The 17,091-nt window shown below is 49.1% G+C and overlaps 1 protein-coding gene and 1 long non-coding RNA gene across 2 annotated transcripts in view; both read left to right on the forward strand.

The window, feature by feature from the left end:
* The window catches only part of LOC123356218 (zinc finger protein 850-like), a 316,339-nt gene extending 300,073 nt beyond the window's left edge, over positions 1-16,266 (forward strand). The window contains exon 8 of the mRNA XM_044999231.1: positions 15,479-16,266. Coding sequence (XP_044855166.1) covers positions 15,479-16,079 — 601 coding nt within the window. The 3' untranslated portion in view covers positions 16,080-16,266. The remainder of the gene's footprint in view (positions 1-15,478) is intronic.
* LOC123356393 lies at positions 3,453-11,282 on the forward strand. Its single transcript, XR_006575351.1, has 3 exons — positions 3,453-3,812; positions 8,579-8,661; positions 11,244-11,282. It is a non-coding gene; the product is annotated as an uncharacterized LOC123356393 (long non-coding RNA).
* Positions 16,267-17,091: the final 825 nt, after the last annotated feature.

Here is a 17,091-nt window from a genome sequence, read left to right on the forward strand (position 1 = left end):
TCCAGCCGAGCCGCGTGACTAGTGGACCCTCACCAGTCAAGCCAGCGGGAGGTCCGCTGCTCCCGGGGCTCCGGGGCGTCTCCCGCGCATGACTGCTTGGGGCGGCCGAATATGTAGAGCCGGCCCTGTAACCCATCGACTCCACATTCGCCCCTTAAGGCAGTGGAGTACTGGAGTTGATGGGAGAGCACTACCTGCCGATCCGGTGGTAGCATAGACCTGCCCTTTGTCTCTGAACACAATGTTAGAAAATAGCAGAACCAAAGGAGTCACTGTGGGGGATTCCCTCGGACACTGACCCCATGGCAGCCACACCCCAGCAGGGGGAATATGGAGTCAGGAACTGTTTTTTCCTCTGATCCTTTTCTTTTTCACTGGAAAGTGATTCTGCCCAGAGATGCTGCAGTACATGTGTCTGGATGGATTAGAGAGCTGGAAATCTCTCTCCCAACTCATGTATACCACTGGCTCTTTCAATCTCTCCTTCCCCTGTCCTCTCTCCCTGTCCCTCTGGCTGGGAAAGTCCATTCCTGGTTCTTTGCTCTCCCATGCCAGGAGAAAATCCAGCCAACTACTAATAGGGGGAGAAATGGGGGGAGGGCTGTTTGTGCAGAGTCACTTTCTTGCCAGTCCCCAGCTCTTTCTCTGAGGTCTGTCTGTTACTTGGAGTCTGTGGCTTAGAATTTGTATTAACAAAGCCCAAGTCTGCTAGTACCAGCTGGAGAAAGTCGTCACCTGGGCCAGGCAGAGAAGAAGCTTTAACTAAGGTCACTTCCCAACACAGAACCCCTGTTGGGGCAGCAGCAGCAGCTAAGCCTGGTCTCCCAGATCACAATGGAGGTTGCAGTGTCTGACCCAGGAAGCTGAACCCCAATATCCTGAGCAGAGAGGGACAGAGTGTTTGAGCAGCCTTCCCTCCTTTAGCTCTCTGGGGAGAGCAGCTAATGAGAGCCCCTGCTCACAGGGAGAATCTCATTTCCCCCACTGTCCATCTGGAGTCACTCCTTGTCTTTCCATACAGTGGCTCTTTATTAACATTGCTTTCAGTGAATCCAGATTTCAGAAAGAATGAGTCCAGAATGCTGTGGAAGATAGTGCCATAGTGTGGCAGTGCTAAACCCCTTCCCACCTCCCTCACTGCCTAGATCTAGGACAAGGAATTGGGCCAGGAATTTTCCCTATGAAACCAGAGGTTCCTGTGGTTTTCAAGAGGGGAGAAAAGCAAAATCTGTGACTTCACCTCAGAGTGTTTGATAAGTGGATAGAAAGTTATCACGTGGCTGGGGAATGCTGGGGAATCCCAGGCAGGCAGTGAAGATCTGGTGGGGGTTCTCTGGGCGGTCGGGCTCTGAGGGGTATCTTGGGTCTCTGGCAAGGGATTCTGGGAGTTGGGTCCCAGGGAATATCTGGTGGGAGCCTGGCTGGGGGTTCTGGGTACTGGGAGTGTTTTTGGGACCCCTGGATAGAGGCTCTGGGAGCTGCTACTAACCAAGCACTGCCCAGCATTCCCCAGCCACGTGATAACTTTGCCATTTATCCCCCTCTTAATCCAGCCTCCAGCTGCCTGACCCCCCCCATATCAATTTCCTGCTCAGACCCTGGCATCCCCCCATCGCCCCTTCCCAGCCCCGGTCACCAGCGCCCAGCGGAATGTTACGGCTGATACGGGCAGGGGGAAGGGCAGCGGCGTCAGCAGCTGTTACTGAGCATGCGCAGTGCCCTGGGAGTAGCACATTGCTACGGGGAGCGATTTAACACACCGCCCCCCCGCCGCCGCCGCCCAATCCCAGCGGGGCTGGGGTGGATCCTGCTGCAGCTCCCCTGGGGCCGAGGCTTCTCCCAGGTCCCCGGGGCAGAGAGTCACTTTCCCACCCAGCCCCAGCGCCCCACCGGGGTCTCTCACTCACCGGGGGCTCCGGGCCGGGGCGGGCAGAGACCGGGGCTGCGGCCAGCTGGAGAAAGCCCCCCCGCCGGCCGGGCACGGAGGGGTTAATGCCCCGCCCCCACCGACCCGGGAGCAGCAGCTCCTTTGTTCTCCTGCCCCCACCGACCCCCTCCCTTACCTGGGCTAGAGAGGGCGGAAGCGCCCCGGGGCAGGCTGGGAGATGTAGTTCCGGTTGCGTTTCCTGGCTCTGGGCATGCGCAGATCGGGGGAGGGGCGGAGTGTGATCAGCTGCTGGGTGAGCGCGGCGCGGCTGCTGCTCCATTGTGACCTGGGAGCCCGGGCGGAGCAGGAGGGTCTGTGCCGGGGAGACCCATTAACCCCCCCGGGCCCTGCTCCCGCTGCGGAGCTGCAGCCTCCAGGTACCGGAGGAGCGAGCCCCGGGGGCGGGGCCGGGCGGTGACTCTGCCCCAGTGTCTGCGGGGGGGACCCGGCATCTCGCAGCGCCGGGATCTGCTCCCTGGCGGGGGGGGACCTGGGAAAGGGGCGGGTGGAAAATGTCTGTGCAGCCCGGACATGGCCGGGGGAGGAGAAGAGCCGGTGACCCCCGAGGAGCGGTGAGAGAAATGGGGCGGGGCTGAGATCCCCTCGGATTTACCGCTGCCCCCTCCCGTGGGGACCCCCCATCCTCTCCCGTCCTGCCCCCTTTCTCTCTAGAGAGCAACGAGCAACACCCAGGGTGACCTCCCCCCCAATCCCAGATAAATTCCCTGTTCTCCTCCCCCGATTGTGCCCCATTTTCTCTCCACTTTGCCAATGGCCAGTTCAGATCTCAGGTTTGGGGTGTTTCCCCCCATTTTCACCTGCAGTGATTTCTCCTTGTGTAGGTGGGAAATGTTTCCCCTGAGTGATTCCTGAACTGGGCAGAGGGTTAATGGGTAGAGGCTGGGGGAGCCCTGAGACGGGCACCTCTGGGCTGGGCTGGGGGGGGCACTCTCTGCTGGCAACAGGGCATGGAAAGGCCCAGGAAGGGGAGGGAGGAGCAAGTGTCCCCCATGAAGATGGCCCAGCACCAGGTTTCCCAGTCCAGCTACTTCCCCCTCCCCCTGCCCAACCCAGCAGCCTCCCCTGCCCCTGCCATCACCTGCTAGTCACATTCCCAGACCCCACTGCCAGTCCCTCCCCACAGCCCGTGACCTTCTGACTCCAGCCCCACTCCTTTCCCCTGTGAAAGTGACATCACCCAGGGCTCCCTGCTGGCCACGTGAGTGTGAGGCAAGAAGAATCCTCCCATTCTGTTGTTGATTGAATATCCCTGTATAATCCCCTCAAATTTCCCCTCTTTGCTCTTGAACTGTTGAATGGTGACATAAAATCTCCCCGATGTTGGTGCTTCTCTCTTACATTGGCAAATATTTAGTTTGTGCCCCATTTTCTCCTCAGTTCTGAAATACTGATATCGAATTCTTGAAAATCTTCCTGCTTTTCTCTCCAGGTGGGTGACTGAGATCAGGACTCTTATACTGAGCGAGGTGCAGGCCTTGCCTGAGATCAGGTCCCCCAGTGTGCCAGGAACTGCACAGACCCTACAGAGAGCAGGGACCTTGTTGTGCTGGGTACTACAGTGACCCTGACTGAGCTCCGGGCCCCTGTTGTGCCAGGCCCTGAATCAACTCCAAGTGAAATCAGGCTCCCATTGTACCAGGTGCTGCAGAGACAGCAAACAAAATCATGGACCTTGTTCTTCCAGGTGCTGCAGAGACCCCAAGTGAGATCTGGGTCCTGTTCTGCCAGGCGCTGCAGAGACCCTAACAGAGGTCAGACCCCACTGTTGTGACAGGTGCTGTGGAGACCCCAACTGAGATCTGCACCCCTGTTGTGCTGGACACTGTAGAGACCCCATCTGACATCAGGCCTCCTATTGTGCCAGGTAAAACTGAGACGTGGACCGAGATCACAGCCTCCTTGTGTCAGGCAGTGCACGACTGTGGCACAGATTCCTGCCTCCATTGTGCTGGGCACATCAGAGACCTCAACTGAGATCTGTGTCCCCGTTGGGCCTGGCCCTGCACTGACCCCAACCCAGATCATGCCCCACGTCTGCACAGGGCACTGCACAGACCCTGACAGAGATCCTGCCCCCACATTTTGCCAGATGCTGCAGGGACTCCAAACAAAATCAGGGATCCTGTAAAGCCGGGAGTTGCAGAGCCCTCAACTGAGATAAGGCCCCTGTTATGCAGGGCTCTGCACAGACACCGAGATCAGGGTTCCCATTGTGACTGGTGCTGCACAGACACCAAGGGTATCTCGACCCTGCCATTAAAATACCCTAGCTGGCCCATGCCAGGTGACTCAGGCTCACGGGGCTCAGGCGAAGGGGCTGTTTAATTGCAGTGTAGGTGTCTGGGCTCGGGCTGGAGCCAGGCTGTAGGACCCTGGAAGGTGGGAGGGTGCCAGACGTTGGGCTGCAGCCCCAGCCGGAACATGGACACCACAATTAAACAGCCTGAGCTGTGTGAGCCCAAGTCAGCGGGCACAGGCCAGCCGCCGATGTCTAACAAGTTTGCATAGAGAATTTGGGGGAAAACTGGGAACCGACCCCAGATTGTTTGAATTCTTGCCTCTCCCCTTAACCCCAAGCCCAGCTTATGTGTGTACAGCATTCTTTTGGTCTATGTTTGCCTTGCATTGGCTTCCAAGGGAGGCTGTGGAATTTCCTTCACTGGAGGTTTTTAAGACCAGGTTACAGATACACCAGTCTGGGAATGTCTAGAGATACTTGGTTCTGCCTCAGCACAGGGGGCTGGAGTAGACGACCTCTGAAGATCCCTTCCAGGCCTACAATGAAATAATTCTCTTTTGTGCTGTGCCCTGTTCTATGCTGAGCTGTTCTGCATGATGCCGTTTGAAACTGTAATCGCACCATGTTGTGTAGCAGTTTTATGGTGCATTGTTTTGCCTCAGCGTGTTTGGTGCCTGTGCTGTGTTGGTTTGAGTTGAGCTATTTTCCATTGTGTAATTTCATCCTAGGATGTTGTAGTTAGCATCGTGGTGTTTTCTTTTCCTTTGTATTGTCATTTTATGCTGTGGAGTGTAGGTTGTTTTTTTCCCCCCTGAATTGCCTGACATTATGTTGTGGTGGGTTTTATTCTGTATGTTGTGTTTTTATATGTATATATTACATCGCATCCTAGAAATGTATGGCCAGATAGGACCTCAAGCTGTCATCAAGTCCAGCTCTCTCTGCTGAGGCAGGACCAAGTCTATGTAGATTATCTCTGACAGAGCTTTGTCCTACCTGTCCTTAAACTTCCAGGGAAAGAGACTCCAGAGCCCCCTTGAAAGACTATTCCAGAGCTGAACTACCTCAGCTCTGGTGACACCCACACAGATTTTAGTGGTGAGCAGCTCTGGAGAGAGAGGAGACCCCAGTGGTGGGCAGCTGGGTAAAGAGACTAAAATTGGGAGGAGAAACATTGACCTGTCCCAGGTCACCCAGGCTGTCTGTGACCGAGCTAGAAATAGATTCCCATTCTAGTGCCACTGTACTGCTGTTTCTGAAGGTCTCTGCCACACTGATGTTTTAGGCACTTGTGCAAACCCTTAGTGTAGACAGAATTTACACTAGTGCACTGTGATTGGTACCGGTGCACCATGTCCCAGTTTGAAGGTTTGAGCTGGTGGGGGGGGAAGTGAACTCACAGAGGCTTGGGGCTGGCTGAACAGTGCAGCTGGTAAGGGGGGGGCAGCAGTGAGTGCTGGAGGTGTGAGCCAGGAGCACAGCCCCACAGGACTGCACACTGACTTCTCCTGATGCAGGGGACAAACCCAGCGAGGTGGTTTGTCCATGGATGCACAGGCTGTCTTGGCAGGGCAGCTCACCTGCAGTCCCTGCACCCCTCTTCCTGCAGCCCCACAGTGTGCTCTGGGGGCCTTTCCAAGCTGCGGGTGACAGGGCTCTGGAGTTAATAGGGTCTGTTTCTGGCTCTGTCACAGACCTGTTTAGTGACCTTGGGGAAGTCACAGTCCTTCTCTCTGTAACATTGTCTTCAGTGACTCGAGAGCATGAGCATCAGCCTCAGGCAGACTGGTGAGAAGCAGGGAACAAACCCCAAATTGGTTGTGAGGTCTGTATGGAGATTTCACCAACCAAGTATCCAGTGTAAACGCTTCAGGCTCTGTAGCACCATTAACATGGAATCACAGACCGTCGTCGTGGGTGATCCCATATATCTCACCATGCACGTGAGCTTACCTTTGTGACAGATGGTCCCTTACACCAGGGGTTCTCAACCTTTTTCTTTCTGAGCTCCCCCCAACACACACACACTAAAAACTCCACTGCCCACATGGGCCACAATAACTGTTTTTCTGCATATAAAAGCCAGGGCTGGTGTTAGGGGGCAGCAAGCAGAGCAACTGCCTGCGGCCCCCACAAAGCTACATTGCTCAGGCTTTGGCTTCAGCCCTGGTGGTGGAGCTCAGGGCCCTGGACTTCAGCCCCATGCGCTGGGACTTTTTGCCCTGGGTCTCAGCGAGTCTAATGCCGGCCTTGCTTGGCAGCCCCCTGAAAGCTGCTCACGGCCCCCCCAGGGGGCCCCAGACCCCGGTTGAGAACCACTGCCTTACAGCACGAATCAGTTCCTTCTGTATGAGGTTTTTCATCCCCTTCCTGCCATGTGCTCTGAGCTGGAAACTCAGCTAATCGGAAGTCAAGAGCACAACAACAGTCTTGTGTCTTTGTTAACGTCCCATAATAGTCTCTCTGGTGTTGATGGACCTTTCCTGCCAGGCAGGGTGTAATTCATTCTGTTGCCAATCAGCACTTCACCTAGGTAAAGTCTCTGTCCTGTCTGGTGATTTACAGAGCCAGAGAGGCTCACAATGCAACTAGTCAGATGTTAACCCAGGCAGCAACTCACAAGCATTCAATAAAGTCTAAACACTAAACTCATTCTTATGCTCACAGTCTGTATGAGGAGTATCTACTCATTTGGACTCACTGGGGAACCACAGAAAGAAACAAGATGAGCTGAGGCAAGAAGACCCAGTCTCAGAGCCCCAGGGATCACACTTCCCAAAAGCTAAAACTAGCCCCAGCCCATGAAAGGGGCACTCCCAGGAGAGACTGTATAAAGGCTGGAGCATCAAATAACTTAGTTAACCTGAGACAGCTGCCTTGGGGACAATGACAGGGAGAATCCCCAGAGTGACTCCTTTGATTCTGGCCTTTGGTTCATAGAATCACAGAACTGGAAGCGACCTCGAGAGGTAGCTAGTCCAGTCCCCTGCACTCAAGGCAGGACAAAGTATTATCTAGACCAGGAGTGGCCAAACTGAGCCTGAGAAGGAGCCAGAATTTACCAGTGTACATTGCCAAAGAATCACAGTAATACGTCAGCAGCCCCCCATCAGCTCCCATTCATGGGAAGCCAGAGTAATCAGCACCTTCCCCTCCCTCCTCGCACCTCCCGATCAGCTGTTCACACTCTGGAAGACACTGGGGGTGGGGAATGGAGCCAGGGCACTGCAGGCTCAGGGAAGTGTGTGGGAATGGGTGGAGTGGGGGCAGGGCCTGTAGCTGAGTTGTGAACACACCCAGCACATTGGAAAGTTGGTGCCTGTAGCTCCAGCCCCGGAGTTGGTACCTATACAAGAAGCCACATATTAAATTCTGAAGAGCCACATGTTGGCCACCCCGATCTAGACCATCCCTGAGAGGTGTTTGTCCAGCCTGCTCTTAAAAATCCCCAATGATGGAGATTCCACAACCTCCCTAGGCAATTTATTCCAGTGCTTAACCACTCCGACAGTTAGAGAGTTTTTCCTAAGGTCCAACCTAAACCTTCCCTGCTGCAATTTAAGCCCATTGATTTTTTTTGTCCCGTCTGCAGAGGTTAAGAAGAACAATGTTTCTCCCTCCTCCTTGAAACAAACTTTTATGTGCTTGACAGCTGATCATATCTTCTCCAGATTAAACAAACACAATGTTTTCAATCTTCCCTCATAGGTCATGTTTTCTAGACCTTTAATCATTTTTGTTGCTCTTCTCTGGACTTTCTTCAATTTTTCCACATCTTTCCTGAAATGTGGGTCCTAGAACTGGACACACTACTCCAGTTGAGGCCTAATCAGTGCGGAGTAGAGCGGAAGAATTACTTCTTGTGTCTTGCTTACAGTACTGCTGCTAATACATCTCAGAATTATACTTGCTTTTTTTTGCAACAGTGTAACACTGTTGACTCATATTTAGCTTGTGATCCGCTATGACTCCGAGATCTGTTTCCGCAGCACTCCTTCCTAGGCCATCATTTCCTGTCTTGTATGTGTGCAGCTGATTGTTCCTTCCTAAGTGGAGTACTTTGGATTTGTCCATATTGAATTTCATCCTATATACTTCAGACCATTTCTCCAGTTTGTCCAGATAATTTTGAATTTTAATTCTATCCTCCAAAGCACTTGCAACCCTTCCCAGCTTGGTATTGTTCACAAACTTTATAAGTGTAACAGAGAGACTCTGCTACTGGGAGGATTTCACCATGTCTCAGAGTGGGAGGAGGCTAGGAATAAGGTCTGAATGAACCTAGAACCTAGAATGTCCATTACCAGGGAAAAATCCTGTGGGGAATCGACATGTGGAAAGGACAGAAACCCTGTCTGAATTCTCTCACGTTGCCCTTCTCGCCCTGGCAGGCTACAGAATAACGTCCATGTTTCGCTCCAAATCATCCCCTCCTCCCAGGGAGAAGGAAATGTCTACATTGGAGCTGGATCAGGTAAGGGATTATCAGGGAGCTGGTGGTGGGTTCTGCCTGGAGGGAGAGGAGAAGTAAATGTATAGGAGGATGGGAGCTGCTAGAGGTGGTGGAAAGCAGGAAATACCTAGGGTGGAGAAAGGGAGGGGACAGGATGTGACAAACCTGCTGAGACTTGTGTACTCTAGGATGTGATGGGTTGTCACCCTGGGGTGCAGTCTGGGGGGCTTCTGGGAACCATTGTGCCCTCTAACTTTCAAACTGGGCTGGCTCTTCTCACACTGCTTTGCTGGAGATTCAGCCAGCCTCTCCAGGCCCTGTTATCACCCAACATGACAGCAGGTGGCGCCATGCATCCAACTAAGCTACCTGAGTGTGTTACCTAAGCCACTCAAGGACAGATAGATGACAACAGCCAATTTCCCAGCGATAAGTGATAGCAAACAGATCAAAGCAGATTACTTAACAAATAACCAAAAACTCAAACTAAGCCTAACATACTATCTGGATAGAATTTGAATTAGCAGTTTCTCACCCTGACTGATGATACAAGCAGTCCACCAAGTTTCCATACACAAGCTAGAAATCCCTTTACCCTGGGACCAACATTTTCCCCCAGTTCAGTCTTTGTTCCTGAGGTGTTTCCATGAGATTTCTTGTGTGTGGAATGAGGCCAAGAGATGATCTCACACCCCAGCTTATGTAGCTTTTCCACATGGCAGGAACCCTTTGTTCCAAACTCAGTTCCCAGTCCAGTTTGTGGAAAAATACAGGTACCAAAATGGAGTTTAGTGTCATGTGGTCTGGTCACATGCCCTAGCATGGCCTGCTGAGTCATAGTAGCCATGATTCATAGGCTGTCTGAAACAGTCACAGGAAGGCTAAGCTCTTCCACAGTCCATTGTCTTTGTTGATGAGCCATCAACACTGTCTGGCTTCTTTGTTGTACCTGAAAGGGTCATTGTGAGTGTTATCCAGAGTAAGCACATTTGAAAGACAGATACATAGTCAGTATCCATAACATCAGATATGAACATGATACATGCACAGACATAGGACAATCATATTCAGCAAATCATAACTTTTCCAATGACACTGAACATGATGCATCCTGCACAAAATGCATCATAATTATGTCCTAATAATTTTATACTCATACCACTATGCTGAATATGGGGTGTAGTGTCAGATAGAGCCTAATTTCAAGGCACAGAAGTTGGGAATGGAACTTCCCCTCTTTGTGGAACAGTAAATAACCCTCTAGCCAGGACTGGGAAAACTTCCCAGACTCCCAGTGCTGAAACCTGAACCTACTGACACTTCATTAGTTACCACCACCCCCAATCTTTGTGGCAACTGCAAACTTTATCAGTGATGATTTTATATTCTCTTCCAGGGCCAAGAACCAATCCTTGTGGGAACCCCCTAGAAAGAAATCTACTCAAGCATGGTTCCCCATTTACAATAATAGTTTTAATCTATTTAATGTATGCTGTGTTTATTTTGTATCTTTCTAGTTTTCTAGTCAAAATGTTGTGCTGAACCAAGTCATATGCCTTACAGAAGTTTAGGTATATTACATCAATACTATTAGTTGCAACCAAACTTTTTATCTCATCCAGTAAGGATATCCAGTTAGTTTGACTGGATCTGTTGTCTCTGAACCTTTGTTAATTGGTACTAATTATATTACCCTCCTTTAATTCTTTATTAATTAAATCCATATTCGCTGCTCCATTATCTTGCCCAGTATCGGACTAACACTCTTGTAATTAGCTGGGTCATCTCTTTTACACTTTTTAAATATTGGCAGAGCATTAGCTTTATTCCAGTCTTCTAGAATTTCCCCAGTGTTCCAAGTCCTAATTAAAATCAACATTAACAGTCCTCCACACTCCTCCACCAGGTCATTCAAAACTCTTGGATACAAGTTATCTGGACCTGCTTATTTAAACGTCTAACTGTAATAGCTGCTGTTTAACATCTTCATGAGTTATTGTTGGGATGGAAAGACTGTCATCGTCAACATCTTATATGATTACATCATCTGTTTTTCTCCAAATCCAGGAGAGAAATATTTATTGAACACTTTTACCTCTTCTGCATTGTTTTTGATAATTCTGCCATTTCGATCTAGTAATTTACCACTATCATTGTTAGGGATTAATTTTGTATAACTTAATATACTTTTTTAAAACTTCCTTCTTATTTTCATTAATTGGTCATTGATTTCTGATAGCTTCCCTTACCAATTTTCTACAATTCTGATTTTCCAACTTCTATTCTTTACTATTGACTTCCCCTTTCTTCCATATATTTTATTTGGAGAGTGTTGGGATTCCTAACAGGGAGCCACCAGCAGGATCCAGAGACAGCCCCATCTCCTATATCAAGCTCTGGCTAGTAGATATGTGATAAATGTGATGACCCTGCCTCCATCTGTCAGCTGGGAGAGACAAAGCAGCCTCCTGGCTGCTCTAAGCAAGGTGGGGTGGGGCTCTGTTAACATGTGCCTCCCGGAGCTTCCATTTACCGGTGCTGCTGTTCTGTGAATTATGGGGCTGTGAGTGGGGCAGCAGGTACTGAGTGTTGGACTCTTTCAGGAGCTGGTGACCTTCGAGGAGGTGGCTGTGTATTTCACCAAGGAAGAGGGGGTTCTGCTGGACCCCACTCAGAGAGCCCTCTACAGGGATGTCATGCAGGAGAACTATGAGACGGTGGTCTTGCTGGGTAAGGAGTCCTGTCCCCTGGGTTATTAGAAACTGTGGGGTCTCTAAGGAACCTGAGTAGTAATAACTTTATAACTTTATTCGTCATACAAGTTTTGACAAGTTTCCTTGCCTTCCTTTTTTTCCTTATCTCCCACCCACTAGTATCATTTTTGGACATGTGCCTTTTTGGTGCCGTCAGTCATTTTAAAATTGTATTTAATGTATCCTTATTGGCTACATTAATAACTGTAGCTTTCATTCCTTTTCCTCATTTTAAGAAGAAAATAGGCTGCCTGTAGAATTCTAAATTGAGTAAATAGGTGTATGACTGATGCATGGCTTGTGTGATAGTCAGATGAGCTCTTCTTTTGATAGGAGAGCGTGTAATGTTGCCATTCAGGACCCCGTAGGGGAAGGGAGAACAGAGCCGTGGGAGGGGAGGAGAAAGGGGGAGTAGATAATTCTGGGGTGCCATGACATAGGGTGGGTGTGTGCAGGATTAGAGCTAAGAAGCAGCAGGGAGGGAGGAGGTTGTGAGAGATGAGGAGGGAACACAAGAAGCTCCCAAGGTTCCGGAAGGAGAGTAAATGGGAAATAAGGGAGGGCAGTGTGGAGGAAGGGCACCCAGGAATTGGGCTGCGTCGGTCAGTGGGAAGGAGGAGAATTTTTGGGATCTACAGCTGTGGGGGATGCCAGACCTTTAACCCCAAATCCCTAGCCAAGCCTTGTTGCTTTAGAGCCTGCAGTCCAGTTTTATTTCTGTTGTTTCAATTCTTACATTTTCCCCCAAATATTATTTTAACTCTTGACCTCCCTTTCTCACTCATTACCCCCCTTCCCATCTCTATGCACAGCGACCCTGGCCACCAATCCTGAGATGGGAGGGATAGCTCAGTGGTTTCAGCATTGGCCTGCTAAACCCAGGGTTGTGAGCTCAATCCTTGAGGGAGCCACTTAGGGATCTGGGGCAAAATCAGTACTTGGTCCTGCTAGTGAAGGCAGGGGGCTGGACTCAATGACCTTTCGGGGTCCCTTCCAGTTCTAGGAGATAGGTATATCTCCGTTTAAAAAAAAAAAAAAAAAAGTCCTTGCTGCATTCCTCCCTCCCATAGCAGGGCCACTACCTAGGCACAAATGGGCACTTTGTTGATGATGTCACAGGGTGGTAGTGTAGCCTGTACAATTTTTACATCTGTAAGATTACATATTGGGGCACAACTTGCCCTTGTACATGGCTACTCAAAGTTAATTGAGAAGATGGAATTTGGTGAAACACAGAAATTTGATTTAATACAGACAGTTATAATTAAAATAATAGGCAAGGATCAATACACATAATGATTAGACTAAGATAAGTATAGTAAAGAGGGTTTTGCACTGTGCATACTTACAAGTTATGGACACCATTGGAAACAAAGATCGAGGGGCAAGGGAGACCATCAGAAGGGAGGCCCTGCTTCAGTTTACTTAGGGAACTGACAAAATGTAAAAAATGGTCACTAGGAGAGGTATTTTATCCGCTTCCTTATGGTAATAGGATGGCTATATACCATATCTGCTCCTTTACTCTGATTAAAATAATATCAATAATTGCCCCAACCCATATGTGGCCTTTGGGAAGTCCGTAATTAAGCATCAAGCCTTAATACTCATTATTTACATCACTTATTTATTAATAATTCCAATATACGAATGTGTCCAACTGCTGAGATACTGCATAGCAATCTAATTGCTGAAGCCCACCCCAAACTTCCTGTTTTCAGAATCCTGTGGCGTGTTGCACCTGTTTGTGGTTCCTCATTAGTCTCTCAAAATGAGGGTGCAAAATATCTGACCTGGGATTCTCTCCTTAGACCTATTCAGGTAAATCCCAGACTTCAGCATAATTTCTTTCCACCTAATATAAGGCCCTTAACTGTACCAAGCTTAATAACCCATTTATTTATGTTCACCTCCTTGCCCCTCCATGCATGTTCCAAGCTAATAAGCAATACTCTGACCATGACATTTTTACCTCTAGCGAGTATAAAATTGCCCACAAGACGTGTGACTAGGTTATAGATCATAAAATCAGGTCAGGGTCAACTGGAGTGAGAGTTTGGAGAGAGTCTTACCCCCCCCCCCTCCTCCCCCACCCCCTGCATCTGCAGAGGCCACAAGCTGTCTTCCCTCCAGGCTCCTTGGATCCTTGAGCCTGTCCTTCCTCAGGTTGCGTGGCCCAGTTCTTGTTTTTTACCTTCTCCTTTTCCAGAAGAATTAGAGGCTGTTGTTCCTGAATGTTAGTGTTTAATTCGCCAGCCGTCTCCACACACTAGGAGTTTAATTCTCCCTCCCATTACACCTGAGTCACTAGATTTCCTAATTCTCCAAAATGTGCTTTTGCAATGTCACAGTTCTGGGGTAGCGAAGCCTTTGACCTGTCTCCATGGGGTGCTCAAGGAATGCCCTCTCAGGTATCAGGCCTCTAGCCAGCCTCTCTCTATGGGTGGGGACCCACATGCCTCTCCTTTTTGACCAGGGTGTAAGGATTGCAGCTTGTCCTCCACTGTGTTCACTGGACTAATGTCCAATTCCTGTGCTTTGCTTTCTCTCTAAGGGCTGTGAACAGTGTGTGTGTGATAGAGGCAGGAATTTTGGTGATACTTGTATGATGCCAATACACACCTCAGTTTCCCTCTGTGATTGGTATTGCTATGATTATAAAGAGCAGGAGACATGAGGTGTCCTGGGGAGGAGTCAGGTGTCTCCAGGCAGAAATCTGGGGGGACGGGGGGCATGAGCCTGTGTGCTCTGCCCACACATGACCTCTGCTTGCACCCTTGGGATGAGTCGGGTGTATCTGGGCAGAAATCTGGGGGGTTGTGACCCTGCATCCCCACCCACCCTCTGTTCAGCAATTCCAGATATGAAGGGTGATTCCAGAAATGAAGAGTAATTTCAGGAAAAAATGCAGTAATAGCGGCAATTTCTGAAAACAGTGGCCCTAGTCATAACATTAAATACCTGTATGCCTGTGTTCATCAGATCTGTCACTCTGCCTTCACATAGTTTACTCTGCTGGTGGGTTCTACCCCTTCCCCCATTCTATGTCTGTCTTGTCTATTTAGATTGTAAATTCGTCAGGGCATGAGCCATCTACTATTCTCTGTTTGTACTTTGCCTAGCACAATGGGGACCCAGTGTTAGTTGGTCCTTAGGCACTAAGGTAATGAATATGATTTATAATAATAATAACTATCCTGCCACTTTGAGCCAAGGAAGATGGCCTTGGGATGTTACTGCTTAACAATGAGCTGGGGGTTAAAACCGTGCAATATTCTTTGTGACAAGTATCCCACAAATTCCACTGACCTCCTTGTTTTCTTTGCTTTGAGCAGGGTTTCCAATTTCCAAACCTGATATGATCTTGCAGCTGGAACGAGGGGAAGAGCCATGGGTTCCAGACCTCCACGACTCTCAGAAAAAAGTGCTCCCGGGAGCTGCCTTCACAGGTGAGGAATTGGTTAAACTAAGTAAAAAACTGTCCGTGAATAGAGGGAACATTTGGGAGGCCCTACAAAGACCTTGTGAGCTCTCCAACTTCAGGATTGTTCCCTGTAGATGTGGAATCATTAGGCAGATGTCACTCATGGCTTCCCACCTACCCTGACTGACAACTGGCAACAGGTCCCTCCCAATCTTGCTTACCTCTGAGAATTCTGGTGAGATGCAGACCCGGAACTGATCCCTTCCTCTCTCTCCTCTGGGGAAAGAATTGGGGTTAATCAGCTCCTGATAGGGTTGATCTCTCCCACACATTTTGGTTTGTTCATCCCTTTTTCCTTTCCTCATTCTGAGATTTCCTTTCTCTCTGGCGCAGGGCGTGACCTATATCTGGATTCTCTCTGTATCCCATCAGATGTTGGGATGGTGTGTGAGAACAAGGCGAAACCCCATCAGGAAGATGCTGAGCAAGTAGAATACCATGGGATGTTATTAGGAAGATCCAAAGGGAATGATTCTGGGAGTTATGCACTCCCAGAAAAAGCAAAAACCTGTGAGAATCGACATAGGCCAGAGGAAAACTTCAGTAGCCACTCAGACCTTATTACACGCGAGAGAATCAACTTGAAAAAGACACGCTACACATGCCATGAGTGCGGGAAAAGCTTCATTGGTAGTTCAGCTCTCATCTTACATCAGCGAATCCATGCAGGAGAGAAGCCCTACGCATGCTCTGAGTGCGGGAAAAGCTTCAATCAGAGCTCTGCCCTGATCGCACATCAGATTATTCACACGGATGAGAAACCTTATGGATGCTCGGAGTGTGGAAAACGCTTCAATTGGAGCTCACACCTTATCAGTCATAGGAGAATCCACACGGGTGAGAAACCTTATGGATGCTCTGAGTGTGAGAAACGCTTCAGTGCTAGTTCAGCCCTCATCTCACATCAGCGAATCCACACGGGAGAGACGCCCTACACATGCTCTGAGTGTGGGAAAAGCTTCAATCAGCGCTCTGCCCTGGTCAGCCATCAGAGAATCCACACAGGAGAGACGCCCTACACATGCTCTGAGTGCGGGAAAAGCTTCAAACAGAGCTCTACCCTGAGCAGACATCAGAGGATCCACACAGGAGAGAGACCCTACACATGCTCTGAGTGCGGGAAAAACTTCAGTTACAGCTCAGTTCTTATTAGACATCAGAAAATCCACATGGGAGAGAACTGTAAGATGTGCCTTGACTAGGGATGGCCAAAGATTTTTTATTTTTTTTTAAATCACATTTACTAATTCCCATGTAGTGATTTTTGCTCCATCTTCACTGTGGTCTCTCAGCTCCCCCAGATCAGTTGCCTGCTTCTGCCTTTTGCAGCTCACCCTCCTTTTGGGTCAGTCCTGTGATCTTTTCTATCAACTCCTTTCCTTTTGAGTCATAGGAGCGTGTGTCCCTCCTGCCAGGAATGTTCATCAGCTCCAGGTGGGAGAGAGGTTTGATCCCAACAAGCTACACTGAGGCAAAAACTACCTGTTCCTTCCATCCACTAGGACTGTACATGGCGTTGGCTGCTCAAGTTAGTGATCTTGGTGTAAAAAGACAATTATAGTTGTAGAGCAGACGTAGCCCAGGTACAGTGGTTGGCATTAGCTTTCCCCTTGACCTGACCTAAACTCCATCACTTCCTAGTCTAAATAAACCCTGAGCATCACAGTTATACTGTTCCCCCATTTCAAAGCAATTATTAGTCATCAAGTTCTCCCTTTGGGAACAAATTGTTTCATTCCCAGTTGCTCTGATGTTGCTTCAAGTTGTGCTGCAGAGCAGATATTTTTACTTCCATTTTCCTCAACTAAAATATATTGAACTATAACAAAGAGCAGGAACAGGACAGGGATAGGGAAAAATGTCATTTCACCATCTGTAACAACAGAAGAAGATGGGGTAAGTCAGAGGGATTCCCTTATTCCCCATCACCATCCCAATCCCCCTGTTGTTCAGTTGGTTAGGTCAGTATTTTTTCTAAAGGGCTGGGAACAGGATTCCCTAGTAAATGATTTGTAACTAAGCAAAATACCCATGCATTTGCCTTCCAAAGCAGTTGTGGCCCAGGTCCTGCAGGAGGTCACTCCTGAAGATATCTCCTTCCTGTGGAAGCCAGTAAATAATTAACAAGGATTTGAAGAGATCTTAATGAATGTTAGTTAGCAAGAGTCAGGCCATACTGTAACCTTAATGACGTAAGACTTGTAGGAGCAAAGA

This window comes from Mauremys mutica, chromosome 1 (genome assembly GCF_020497125.1).
Source record: "Mauremys mutica isolate MM-2020 ecotype Southern chromosome 1, ASM2049712v1, whole genome shotgun sequence".
Lineage (NCBI taxonomy): Eukaryota > Metazoa > Chordata > Testudines > Geoemydidae > Mauremys > Mauremys mutica.